At 38.1% G+C, this 12,109-nt stretch overlaps 2 protein-coding genes across 4 annotated transcripts in view; both read left to right on the top strand.

The window, feature by feature from the left end:
• Positions 1-1,547: 1,547 nt before the first annotated feature.
• Positions 1,548-5,440, top strand: LOC101070201 (ras-related and estrogen-regulated growth inhibitor). 3 transcript variants are annotated; one of them, XM_029840444.1, is made up of 8 exons: positions 1,548-1,674; positions 1,766-1,864; positions 2,409-2,465; positions 2,565-2,620; positions 2,724-2,862; positions 3,260-3,353; positions 4,215-4,286; positions 4,785-5,440. In XM_029840444.1, the coding sequence occupies exons 2-8, from the start codon at positions 1,813-1,815 to the stop codon at positions 4,891-4,893; spliced, it is 579 nt and encodes a 192-aa protein (XP_029696304.1). In that variant the 5' UTR covers positions 1,548-1,674; positions 1,766-1,812; the 3' UTR covers positions 4,894-5,440. The 3 variants fall into 3 exon arrangements, with proteins under 3 accessions (XP_029696304.1, XP_003966429.1, XP_029696305.1); XM_003966380.2 differs by having other exon boundaries at positions 2,552-2,625; XM_029840445.1 differs by lacking the exon at positions 2,409-2,465.
• A 1,590-nt stretch (positions 5,441-7,030) lies between these two features.
• The window catches only part of creb3l1 (cAMP responsive element binding protein 3-like 1), a 29,866-nt gene continuing 24,787 nt past the window's right edge, over positions 7,031-12,109 (top strand). Inside the window, exon 1 of the mRNA XM_011606027.2 lies at positions 7,031-7,383. Coding sequence (XP_011604329.1) covers positions 7,273-7,383 — 111 coding nt within the window. The 5' untranslated portion in view covers positions 7,031-7,272. The remainder of the gene's footprint in view (positions 7,384-12,109) is intronic.

The raw sequence follows: 12,109 nt of genomic DNA, 5'->3' as shown, positions 1-12,109 counted from the left end.
TCAAAGATCTAAGTCCACCACATTTTTTAGATCCCATCCCAACACACAGTTAATGAAGGGTGTATTAGCACTGATTAGCAGTTCTAGCTTGACGAGATGTGTTAGCAAATTAAAGGCCTATATCCAACTTTCTTTTTATCTCAAAAATCTCAAAAGTGCTGCTTTCAATACAGTTGATCACAGCATCCTGTTACGGAGACTGGAGCATGTGATTGGCATTAAAGGGACAGCACTGGTTTAGATCGTATTTATGACAAAAGTTTGCTCATGTCCACGATGTTCCCTTTTCATATAGTAATGTTAGAATGTGGTTCAGACAGGACAAACAACAGCTGAAGGTGTTTGAACAAGACTTTAATTAACCACGACAGTTGTGCACAGAGTAGTGAAAAGTGTGCATGAAGAGCTGATTGCTCCTCTGAGTGAGAGGCGGAAACGTGAGAAAATGCAGAAGGTTAATTCTACGGCACAAATCAAGAAAGATCTCATTTACCACGTTTAACACAGAGCAGACGAAATGATCAGACGCTGGTAATCAGAAGGCAGCGGATTTTGAAGAATGCTGATTGATAACCAGCTGCAGGTGTGACGGTCACCAGTGAATGGTACTAAGGGGAATGCACCCAGCCCGCTAGAGAGAGAACCAGGAAAACAAAACACAAACAAGTGGCACAAAAACACACAGGCCATGATACAGTAGGGTTAGCCATGGAGTCCCACAAGGTTCAGTACTTGGACCAATCCTTTTCATCTTGTACATGCATTTTGATTGATAAAGCAAATTCTTGGCAAATGGACTGATGGTGCATCTCGGTCTGCTCGCTAGCTTACCTTCTCTGCCATTCATAAATAGACAATACGGACCATTCTTTGAAAAAAAAACTTTTTCATCAACTTTTATATAAAGCGTTTACCAGAATGAAGAAAAAAATGAAGAATATGAGAAGAATATCCAATAAGCGTAGCACACACACACACACACACACACACGCACACACACACACATCTGGTGTTAAATAGAAAAAAACTCATGTCACCTTGCGTTCCCTCAGAAAGAGGGGGACTGCTCAGATACAACCAAACAGAAGCAAATGACAGAAGACAGTTCCATCTCAAAGGACTATATAGGGCAGACCTTCTGCCTATTCTCCACTTCAGGAATCTATCCATACTCAAAAGTTGGTTATGTTGCCAGTTATAAACAAAAAACTATGATCAAAATACTACATGGATCAACCAGTCAAATCAGAGAATGTTTTGCTTGCTCCTTCACACAAAAGATTAATTTGACATACAGTATATGACTGATATGACTGAAGTCAAATTATTTTGTCAACCAAGCTGGCTGCAGTTTGAAAAAACTTCACCTGAATATTATATATAACACATAAGAAGTGTATCAACGGTTTAGTTTAAAAAAAAAAAAAAATGTTTATATGTCTTGAACATATCCAGACCAGGACACTGGTGCCCAAGGTTGTACTCAGATAAATAGCCAATAACTCATGTCACTTTCTGTTCCCTAACAGAGAGAGGAGGGAAATGTGTTTGAACCAAACACAAGTAAAGAAGCGAAGACAACCCCATTTCTTTTCCTTGTTCTGTTTAGAGACTGACACTGAACATGCTATTATTCTGGTCCTCTGTATATCAGGATCCTATTCTCACCCAAAGGTCAGTAGTATTGCAGTCTATTGTGTGCTCTTTTAAAATGTTGATTCTTTTTTGTAAGACTGAATGCGGACATCTTTGTTCTGCTTTGTAGGGTTTCAATGCAGATATAAAGAGGATAAGAACAAACCTAAGAGGAAAATGGTACCGGTTAAAATCCTCATTCTGGGAAGTCAAAAGACTGGAAAAACAGGTGTTAAACTTCAGTTCTGTAATTATGTAAATGTATCATTTATGGGAGTTGCTAGCATCGTACATTAGAATTTGTTATATTTTGCAATTATTTGCCTATATTTCACCCAAAATAGAGAATAAAACTCAAAAATTTGCAGCCCTTTTTGAATTGCACATAAACAGTGACGCAGCTGATTAGGTGATGAACATCATCAATTCCTTGCAATGTAAAGCTAATATTAACTGGGCACAGGCTTAAGGGTCACCTTTTCAGTGCTATTCACTTGTTGTATGCCTAATCAAGAAGAAATTTGTTTAATTTTTAACTTTGGTTATTTACTTGGGTGCGATGGTATGGTGATATGCACAAACACACATATGAAGCAGTTCTTTGTTGAGCTTTCACCATCACATCACATCACCATTATGAGTAGGAAATGCAACTATAACCATGGTTTATCTTTCCAAATTCTCCAAAACTGAGCTGCAATAAACTCTTCCACTTGGTGGAAGCTAAAGTGTGTATTTGTTTCAATGCTTTGCTGTCTGTTCCATGTCTCCAGCGCTGTGTGTGCGTTTTATGACCAAGCGCTTTATTGGAGATTATGACAATAAAAAGGGTGAGACAACAGTGAACATTTTTTAAATTGAGAATTACAATTGTCCACATTATCCTTGGATTCATTGTAACTGTGTTTAAAAACAGATGTGACCTACAGATGCAGTCGAATGGTGGACCAGGAAACTGTGGAAGTGGAGATTTTGGATATACCTTGTAAGGTATATTTGACTAACAGTTTTTGTTTATGTGACCTTGAAGTGCTTTCTGTTTTTATATTTAGCATTTCCTAACTTGTGAGGCATATTCTTACCTCCAGGAAAATTCTGTGTCTTTGTTGGAGTCATCAATCCTCTGGGCAGATGGTTTCCTTCTCCTGTACTCTATCACACAAAGATTGAGTTTTCTGGAGATCCCTGGACTCAAGAGGCTCATTGACCAAACCAAAAAAAGTCTAGGTAAGACAATAATATGGGAACCCAAACAGAATTTGTCCAAAAGTCCTCTGGTTTGAACTGTTATGTTTTGAGTTGCCTGTAACAGATCACTGTAGGAAATATAATGGCATATACATAGAATTTCAATACTATTTACACACTGAAAGTGTCTGCTACTTAGGGAAAGAGTTTGTGTTTTAGATTCCAGCCAAGTAAAAGCCACATTTGATTTGGTAAAAGCTTATGTTGTGTTGCCACGGATACATTGATAGTAGACACCACACTGTAGAACAAAGAGAAATAAAACAGTAGTGAGCTGGCGCTGAGGACTAAAATGGCAAAATAGGACATATAGCATTTATAGACATGAGCTGTGATATTTAGATATGAGTCTGCTTAGAAATGCTCGGTGTGTCAGTTGTTCCTACAGTGCTGGTCGGCAATAAGGCGGACTTGGAAATTGGCAGGGAGGTGACAACAGAGGAAGGACAGAAACTGGCCGAGGACTTAAGGTGTGTGTGTGTTTGTGTGTGTGTGTGTGTGTGTGTGTGTGTGTGTGTTTCCTAGCTACACTGTAAAAGAAAAAAACTGTCAAGGCAACAGTATTTCCATGCTAACCCCTGTAAATGATTTAAGTTTTCAAACCCGAGGAATTACTTTTTTATTTTGAACCTTTGATTTGAGTCTTTTAGGCCCAAAACAGAGCTAAGTACTGTACTTATTCTGGACTCTTTATTGTTTTAAGCATTACAGTAGTACCACAAAGCACTGCTATGAATAGTTGCCAATCCTGTGCAACAAAAGTGAAATAAGATTTCAGTGTGTGAGAATAAATGAAAGAACCGAGAGACTGTTTGTGTTTTTGAGGTGCATAAGTGCCTGTCATTACATTTTTTTTTAGTATGCTGAATTGAATTATAGGCTTAAAGAACCCATTCCAGTCCGCACCCCTGTTGATTTAAAATGCTGGTAGACCAATCATTCAACATTTTGGTGCCACAAGATCCAGGCACACTGCAGGTCCTAAAGTTTAAATCCAGTCGGTTGTAAGATAAAGCAAAGCACTCCTCCCAGTATGTCTGCTTGTTTATCAAGATTCCTGTGAAAGCATCAATCAAAAATGTTGCATTACAGTTGCAGACTACACTCCTGATCAAAGTAATCTGGGATATAATTAGCAGTATTTAGCCTCACACTTTCAAAATACTTCGGAAATGCTCTGAGATCAATCACATGACAATGGACACCCTGTTTAGTTAGTTTGTTTACTATTGACAAAAATACAAATAAAAAAATTGCATGCACGCGTGTGTGTTTGTGTGTGTGTGTGTGTGTGTGTGTGCGCGCGCGCGCGCGCGCGCGCGTGTGTGTAGGTGCAGTTTCAAGGAGCTGTCAGTGGCAGAAGCTGTTTTGGCTGTGGAAGCAGCTGTGATTCAGCTCATCAGGTTTGACTCAGCAGGATTGAGCTTTTTGTCAGCATATTTACAATGTGTGGTCTATCAACAACTGTGACATATAACTCAGAATTCTTAAGCTATAGCTGTGCTTATGGAAGTAAACTTGTGCCATCTGAATATGAATTTTAAACAATGAATTCTTTTTTTGTAATATGTGACTTTCAATTTAAAACAACTCAAGATTTTACCTTTTTTTGCATGTTCAGTATTTCAGGTTTTGGGGTTTTTGTTGTTTTTTGTTTGTTTTTTTAAATCGAGAAGACTGAAAAAAATCCGTCACAAAAATTTTGTCGCGGATATTCGACTTACCATTGAGCCAATTCCTCGATCCTTGTGCCAATTCATTTAACTTCCAGCCAATCAAGTTGGAGAGTTATAGTCAACTTCAGAGTTATATTCAAATGTATGGCAAAGACTTCATTTTTATGTGCCATTGATACCACAGTGATACCACTATTGTAGATAGTTACTCCTGCTGTCTGACAGGATGGTCTTGGATCAACAGCGCCCTCTGCCGGACCGTCGCTCCTACATGCTGACTGTTCGTCATGCGCTCACCAGGAAACTGACGCGGTCTAAAACAATGCAGTGGTGAGGAATAAAGCTGTTACCTTGGCTCTTGAGTCAAGTGAATGCGACTCAATAGCAGCCATTTCCACATTCATGTTTGGTATATACTTTCAACACCTCGATCGGCCTCGACAGGGCTTTACAAATACCTTTTAGATATACATAAATTAAAAACATTTTTTTTTAAATGAAACATTTATTTATTTAAATATATTGCACGTGGTTTTAAGTAAAACATTCGTATTGCCCATAAAGTACACATTGCAACGCTTTTAATGTATTGATTTTTTTTTTTTTTTTTTTTTTTTTTTTTTTACAATGGAATCACCACTAATAAATAAAAACACAACCACAATGGCGACAACCAGCTGGAACCTTGGTTAGTCATTATACTGCTTACTATTGCTAGAATGCTAGAATAGATCAGGATTTTTTGTTTTAATTTTGTTCATAATGTCAAGATTATATTCTGATTGATCTACTAAAATAAATATACTACAAATAAAATACAAGACTTTTCCTTATGAGTGTCTAATTAGTCAGTAGATGGCAGTATTGTTAAACAATAAAACAATTACAAGAAATAAAATCTATCATTTCATTTCATCATATCATTGTTAATAAATAGTTGTTGTTTTTTTTAAAAATGGTTATTCTCATAATTTATTAACAATTATCATCATCATTATCATCATCATCTTCATCATCATAAATACCTATAATTAGCTGGATTACCACTACAACGTAGTATTGGCTTTATATACAGGGAAATTTATTTTATTTGAAACCTGCAGGGTTTGTCAGTAAGTTGTTCAATTGTCCTCTGGATTGTTTTTAAATAATACAAATTGATTTTTGTTTTCACTGTGGTAGTAAAATGTGTTCTTTATATTACGTATAAGGTCTGCTTTATTATCTCAGGGAAGAATACATCTATGGAAGTCAGAAAAAGCAAATGGGCCACGATGAAGTCTGCATTGTGTAAAGCAAATCTACTGGAAGAATCATATGACATTCTATATCATCATCTAAAAGAAATCCACATTCTTTTGACCTATAACATTTAAAAGCAAGAAGTCCTCTCAGCAGAATGAACCTAAAGAATCGTTCTGCAAAATGACTGAATGACTAAATAAATATGAAGAGGTGGTGGAGGCAGGAATAATGCTGTCCTTACATGTTGAGCTGCTCCATCAAATCAAATCAAATCAAAATCAACTCAAATCAATCTTATATAGCGTCTTTTACAATCAAAATTGTTTCAAGGCGCTTTCCAGAATCCAGAATCATGTTTCTGGACCCCGGCAGCCAGAGCATTTCCATCAGAAACCTCTGTCATACACACATTCTTGGCACCTCCAGTGAGTGGTGGGGGGCCAGCGGGCCTTGAAGTCTCCCTAGATCCATCAAAAGCATGTAATTGTCTACTATATAGATAGCTTTAATGTCAATATTGTAGGATCAAATAAAAGTTATAATAAATCCCTTTCAGGTTAATTGAAGTTCCAGTCTTCCTCCAGTCTCATCATCTGATGGGTTGAAACACTCTGCTGAATGCTAGATCGTTCTGCCTGCCGTGGCAGCATCTCACCATTTATCTGTTAATAAATATATTTTCAAGCTCTGTCCCCAGTGAGTTCAGAACTGAAGAAGCCTTCTGGATAGAAGGAGAAACGTCTCCAAAAGAGAAGAAAAACAGTCCAGTAGACAAAGAAAACTACCTTGTCTATGACCTGGACAATTGAGAATCTACCCCGATATCTGTTAACCACTAACTACTTTGAATTTTTTTCACTTTGTTTCTTGTAGAAACTGGTTAGCACTAACTTAGTTTCAACAAGTCTCTCACTCACTGTCAGGATTTTAGCTTTTGTCAGACAGTCAAAACAAAAATAATTGACACAGTCAAAATGTATGAAATTAGATTTTTTTCAGCAAACAGGGTTTTCCACATACGAAACGTGTTGAAAGTTAAACATGGTAAGACTTGTGTAAAGGGATTTTGGTGAGTCAGAACCTCATAGTGAGGTTTGAGGGGACTATACACGGGTTAAAAGGCTCAGATGCAGCACAAGCAAAGATGTCAGTCAGGTGGTTGTGGGCGTGTCTATCGGTGGCGTCACGGGGCGTGGTCTGTCTCAATATTCAGCGTCCACAGGATACAATACTCTGGAGCGGAGAGGCAGTGCAGCGTGCACGGAATGATGCCAATAGCCTCAGTAGCAGCGAGAGCCACTTAGAAACATGTGAAGTTCTTATTCTCTGAGGCGACTGTACTCTTTTCGACGTCTTTTCTGCAGGTGTCGTCATACTATCAAGTGCAGACTGCGTGGTTTTAATGAGCCGGGGCTAAGACAGTTCTGACAGCTGTTCAACATCTGTCCAGTGGGACAGACACACAGTCATGATGGAGTCTATCTTTGACAGTTTAGCATCAGAAAAACTCTATCCATCCGGAGGCACCAACCTGTTGGACCTGGAGGAACTCAGCGACGGAGATTTCCTTTCCAGCGTGGTAAGTTCATGCACGTTCCTTTTATTTATTTTTTTTCACTTTCGTCACCATCACTTTGGCCTTTAAACACATATGTCTTTTTTTGGTTTGTGTTTGTGTGTTTTTTTTGTTGTTGTTCTTGTTGATTTTGGGGGGGGTTTTGTAGCTCGATTGCGAGAAACGAGAGTAGCTTAAATCAAACGCACCCTTACAGCCTGTTCCGCCAGGAGCCGGACCTTAGGAGGGGCGGTGCAAATATCAGATCCTGAGTGATATCCGGGCCTTTCATCCAGTTTGACCACCAAATTGTGCAAACCAGTATCTAGCACTGTCACCACCACACACGTTGATCGTGCACGCATTAATGTCCGTGTGTTTTTATGTGTGTGTGTGTGTGGGGGGGGGGGGGGGTATTGCATGTATTGCACTACCCAGCATAGAAGGCAAGACGTAATAATGTAATGAATAGAGCAATCTTACAATTTTATGAAAGTAAACTATAGGTTTATAAGTTAAAGTTAAATCAGGAAATCTTAATTCAGTGTTGCATTTACTCAAACTGTTAAAATGAACACATAAGATGCCCTGTGAAACATCTGTCCATTTACTTTTTAGTTAACGGTTCCTTGGGTCACACCCAGGTAACAGTTCTATATGTATCTCCTTGTGTTGTGACGTAGCCATTTTGCACCTGAAGTGTGCATCACTGCAGGAGCTGATGGACAAGAAGCTTAGCCACAAGTGTTGGGGACACCAACTGTTATAGCTGTACTTGTATCCTTTGCTCTTTGAGGCTAGTGTGACATGTGCGAGCATCATCATGGCAGTTTAGCCATCAAGTCAAAACATCATTGTCTGAATACAAGTCCTAATCTTGGATCCCTGGTGTTCCTGGTGTCAAAATAGCTTAAATACACATCATTGTTGTCTACATTACTCAAAAATAGCACAATTGTGATAATTGAAACTCAGTGTTGTAACTGTCTTCACCCTTTTGTCTTAATTTTTTTATCGGTAATATATATATTTTTTTTTACAAGATAGCCTGTTATATATATACCAGCTGTCATGGTGGAATCAACCATTGATTTAATTGACTAAACGATTACATCATTTGGTGCATATCACAAATGTAAAAATACCATTATTCAATAGGCCAACATTATTTACTTGATGTATGACAGTAGACATCTGCTTTTCTTGTGTAGATCACTAATGATGCAATCTCATGATGAGCCAGATTCATAAATCATGGTAAAAAATGTGCTTGTGAACAATCTCACTTATTTATAACCGCTATAGATCCGCTTGAGGGATATTTCTGAAAAAGAAAAGCTAAAAAATGCAACACTTATCATAATCAGAACATAATGCTCAATTATATGATGAGCACACTGTATAATTCTACAAAAATATTTTCATACCATTGTGTTTTATCTAATGTTGCTAAGAATAATCTAATGGCACGATGCACAAACAAGAGGATAGCATACCATTAAAAAAACAATTGGCTGCAATTAAAAAAACTGAAATGAAGCACTGTTCACTGATATTAACCACTTTGTCATTTTTTGATAAAGTCATTCTGATAATCTGTCCTGATTTATGCTGGATAAGCTATTTAAGGCTTCACCAGAATGATGCCTCCGACATGACCAACAGCCTCTAAAGCAGAGGTAGTTATCAGTGGTAATTCACTCTTAGTTAATTAATTAAAAAAAATAAAGTTAACATCTTTAACAAAAGATGACAACATGCGTACCAGATCTACTAGGAACCGAATGAAACATAGAAGCGGATTGCTGATTGAGTGTCAGTCTGCAGTATCCCTCCTAAGGAAGCATAAAACTACCAGTCACTCTTTAATAACATGAATAAATGAAGGGGAAAAGCAAAACATTTTAAGTACAAATGTTTTGTTGTATGTCACATACAGAGTAAAGGTGTAGATGTAGAACCCTTCAAATAACATCCTTTTTTTCTTTTTACAAGATAGCCTGTTACACCACTTAGCTGGCCACATTATTCACCAACCAGCAACAAATAGCTTATTTTTTTGTTGGACCCTCGGGAGTCCATCCTATCAAGCTCTGATAGGGGAGCATTGTTGTGTTCTTCATCTTGGGTATCACTGATCACTGTAGGAGGTTTTCTTAGGATACAAGATTTTATACAAATGTGCATTTCTTCTTTTTTGACATTAGACAACTCAAATTGTACTCATGAAAAAAAAAGCACTTGTATTTCTGTCTTTTATTTAATCAGTTAAATAGTACAAACTCATCGCTGTCAAAATTCTTCTGTTTCAAGGAAATTGAAGGAAAAAACCCTTTCCATTGAATATTTGGATGTATACATGTGTGTACACAAACACAACAGCAAAGATAAAAACTGATCCATCCGTCATTTCCAGACCTTGCGATATTTGTAAGCTGTTCTTTTTAGCAGTGACTCCCAGGGTTTTAAGCAGATCTCCATTCTCGGCAGCGAGTCAGCTCGGCAGTCTTCTTGTGGTTTGTTGGCTCTTAGTCCCTTTGCTGAAGAAGGCAGCCAAGCCACTAGAATGGGTGGTGGAGGTGAAGGAAAGACAGCAACAAGTGTCTGATTTCAGTGTGTTGCTGAATTACTGCACTCATCTTTGATTTTCAGCATCACTCCAGGGTTTTGGTCTTTCTGCATTAATTGATTTTCTGTATGCAAACTACAGAGGACCGATGTTGTTGAAGGTTTGCAGATGTGAATAGCAGGTATTCATTTGTTTAGATAAGCTTAGCATCATATCTGAACTTTATAAGACAGCTATTTAAATTTAGTCTTTTGTGTATTGAGATGTATTGCAGCGATTACACCCCCAGTCTTCTTTTCTGTGATGCCACAAACTGTGCACACATGGATATTCTCCTGGGTGCCCCCCCACCACTATGCTTCAGCGCAGGGGTGGTATAGGGTGATAGGGCAGGTGATGAGCTGTGCCTAGTTTCCTCTGAACTTGATGGGTATCTTTAGGTGCTTTTATGCAATCTCCATATGGGATCATGTGATTTTTACAGCTGAAGAGCATTTATTTAGCAACTCTGCTATAAAGATTGATGGAGTGCCGCAGAGATAGTTCACTTTTGGTACTTTCTCCTGTCAGTGCTCAGGAGCTGTAGAGCTTAGTTTGAGTGACCACTGGGTTCTAGTAATTGAGTCACTTTAATGTAGCCGATTTTTTTAAGCTTTCCCCAAACCAAAATATAAAGCTACCACTGTGCTGGAGAGACAGTTCTTCTGACCTTGTAGCGCATTTATTGCTCTGATATGCATTGACAGCTCTTGCACCTCGAAAAGATAGATAGATAGATAGATAGATAGATAGATAGATAGATAGATAGATAGATAGATAGATAGATAGATAGATAGATAGATAGATAGATAGATAGATAGATAGATAGATAGATAGATAGATAGATAGATAGATAGATAGATAGATAGATAGTACATCACAATACTGCACTTGATATCTGATACAAAAAGAAAAAAATTAATCTCCAGCTCTATATTGACAGGCCCTATTTTATATTCTCTTTTCTCTATTCTCCTCTCTTTATGCCGTGACCAAGTTTTCATACACTGTTCTTTTATAATCTGTTCCTGTAGTTCTATTTTATTCTGTTCTACTCTCCATTCATACCCTGTACTCCAGTTTTAAAAGGAAACACCCACCTCATTTGCATGCTCGTTGCTGATTGGCTGCTGAGCTGCCGAAATGGAATGTGAGCACGCATAAGGAAACAAGAAACAGTGTGTGTTTGTGTGGGGTGTGTGTATAAGTGTGCATGTGTGTTAGCAAGAGAGAGAATGAGAAAGACTATAGCCAAGAAAAAAGCTTTATTCCGATTTTTACTGAGAAATATTGCTTTTGATAACTGGTCGCTGTAGTGAACTGGCAGACAGGCAGACACACAAACACTCAGTTTTTCACATGAGCTTAACTGTCCCAAACCTCTGTAGCCACATGATCATGAGGTCAAATCCTGTTCATTGTAATTTTCTTAACAGGGTCAGACGGGATTGTAACATAATGACACGATGTCTTCAGAGTCTGTCAGAATAAGTTTCCTTTTCCTGCAAGAACAGTTCCACCAGAATCACGCTCCAGAGACACAGGAACTGATCAATTTTATGCTTCAGGAATATAAAAAGAATCCAAGGTGGCAGGTGAAGCAGATGACATGGTAACAATTGTGTGAAGTGTGAAAAGCCATTTCCTGGGCCAGGGTCTAAACGGCTGCATGATGAAAATTGGTAAATATCACAGCCCAGAAAATAGGTCACGTCAGCAGCCTTTCAGACACCAAGAGAGACAACTGACATATCAAACTATATTTGTGATCAGCTATGTGACACATGCTGCAGTGTGTACCCTGTGACTTGGGATGAGAATGCTGATGTAAATGATAATGCTCTGTTTGCCATTTTGTCTTGGTTGTCAACAACCAATTTTAGGTGACAGGGAGGTTGATGTGAGAATGGCAGAGGAGAACAAAGGAGAACAGGGAAGCAGGTTCTGGATGACTTACCATCACTTTTGGAATGGCAGTGCCACAAAAAGGAAGAAAGGTCTGAGAGTGTATGGTTTTATTCTCCATAGCACATGTGATGCAGACAGACCAGACTTGATATAAGTTTCACTTCAAATGTCACAACATGGATAAAGGGCAAGTACCTCCAGTACCCATATATATATATATATATATATATATAT

This window comes from Takifugu rubripes, chromosome 8 (assembly GCF_901000725.2).
Source record: "Takifugu rubripes chromosome 8, fTakRub1.2, whole genome shotgun sequence".
NCBI classification, from domain to species: domain Eukaryota; kingdom Metazoa; phylum Chordata; class Actinopteri; order Tetraodontiformes; family Tetraodontidae; genus Takifugu; species Takifugu rubripes.
Note: the sequence above shows the minus strand (reverse complement) of the source record. Positions and strands in the feature narration are given on the sequence as shown.

What these genes read in the sequence shown, in the direction of transcription:
- LOC101070201 (XM_003966380.2), top strand. Translation starts at nt 1,813, where the DNA reads ATGGTACCGGTTAAAATCCTCATTCTGGGAAGTCAAAAGACTGGAAAA. An exon ending in AAACTGGCCGAGGACTTAAG is followed by an intron (nt 3,354 to 4,214) that starts GTGTGTGTGTGT and finishes GCGTGTGTGTAG; the next exon opens with GTGCAGTTTCAAGGAGCTGT. An exon ending in GCTGTGATTCAGCTCATCAG is followed by an intron (nt 4,287 to 4,784) that starts GTTTGACTCAGC and finishes GCTGTCTGACAG; the next exon opens with GATGGTCTTGGATCAACAGC.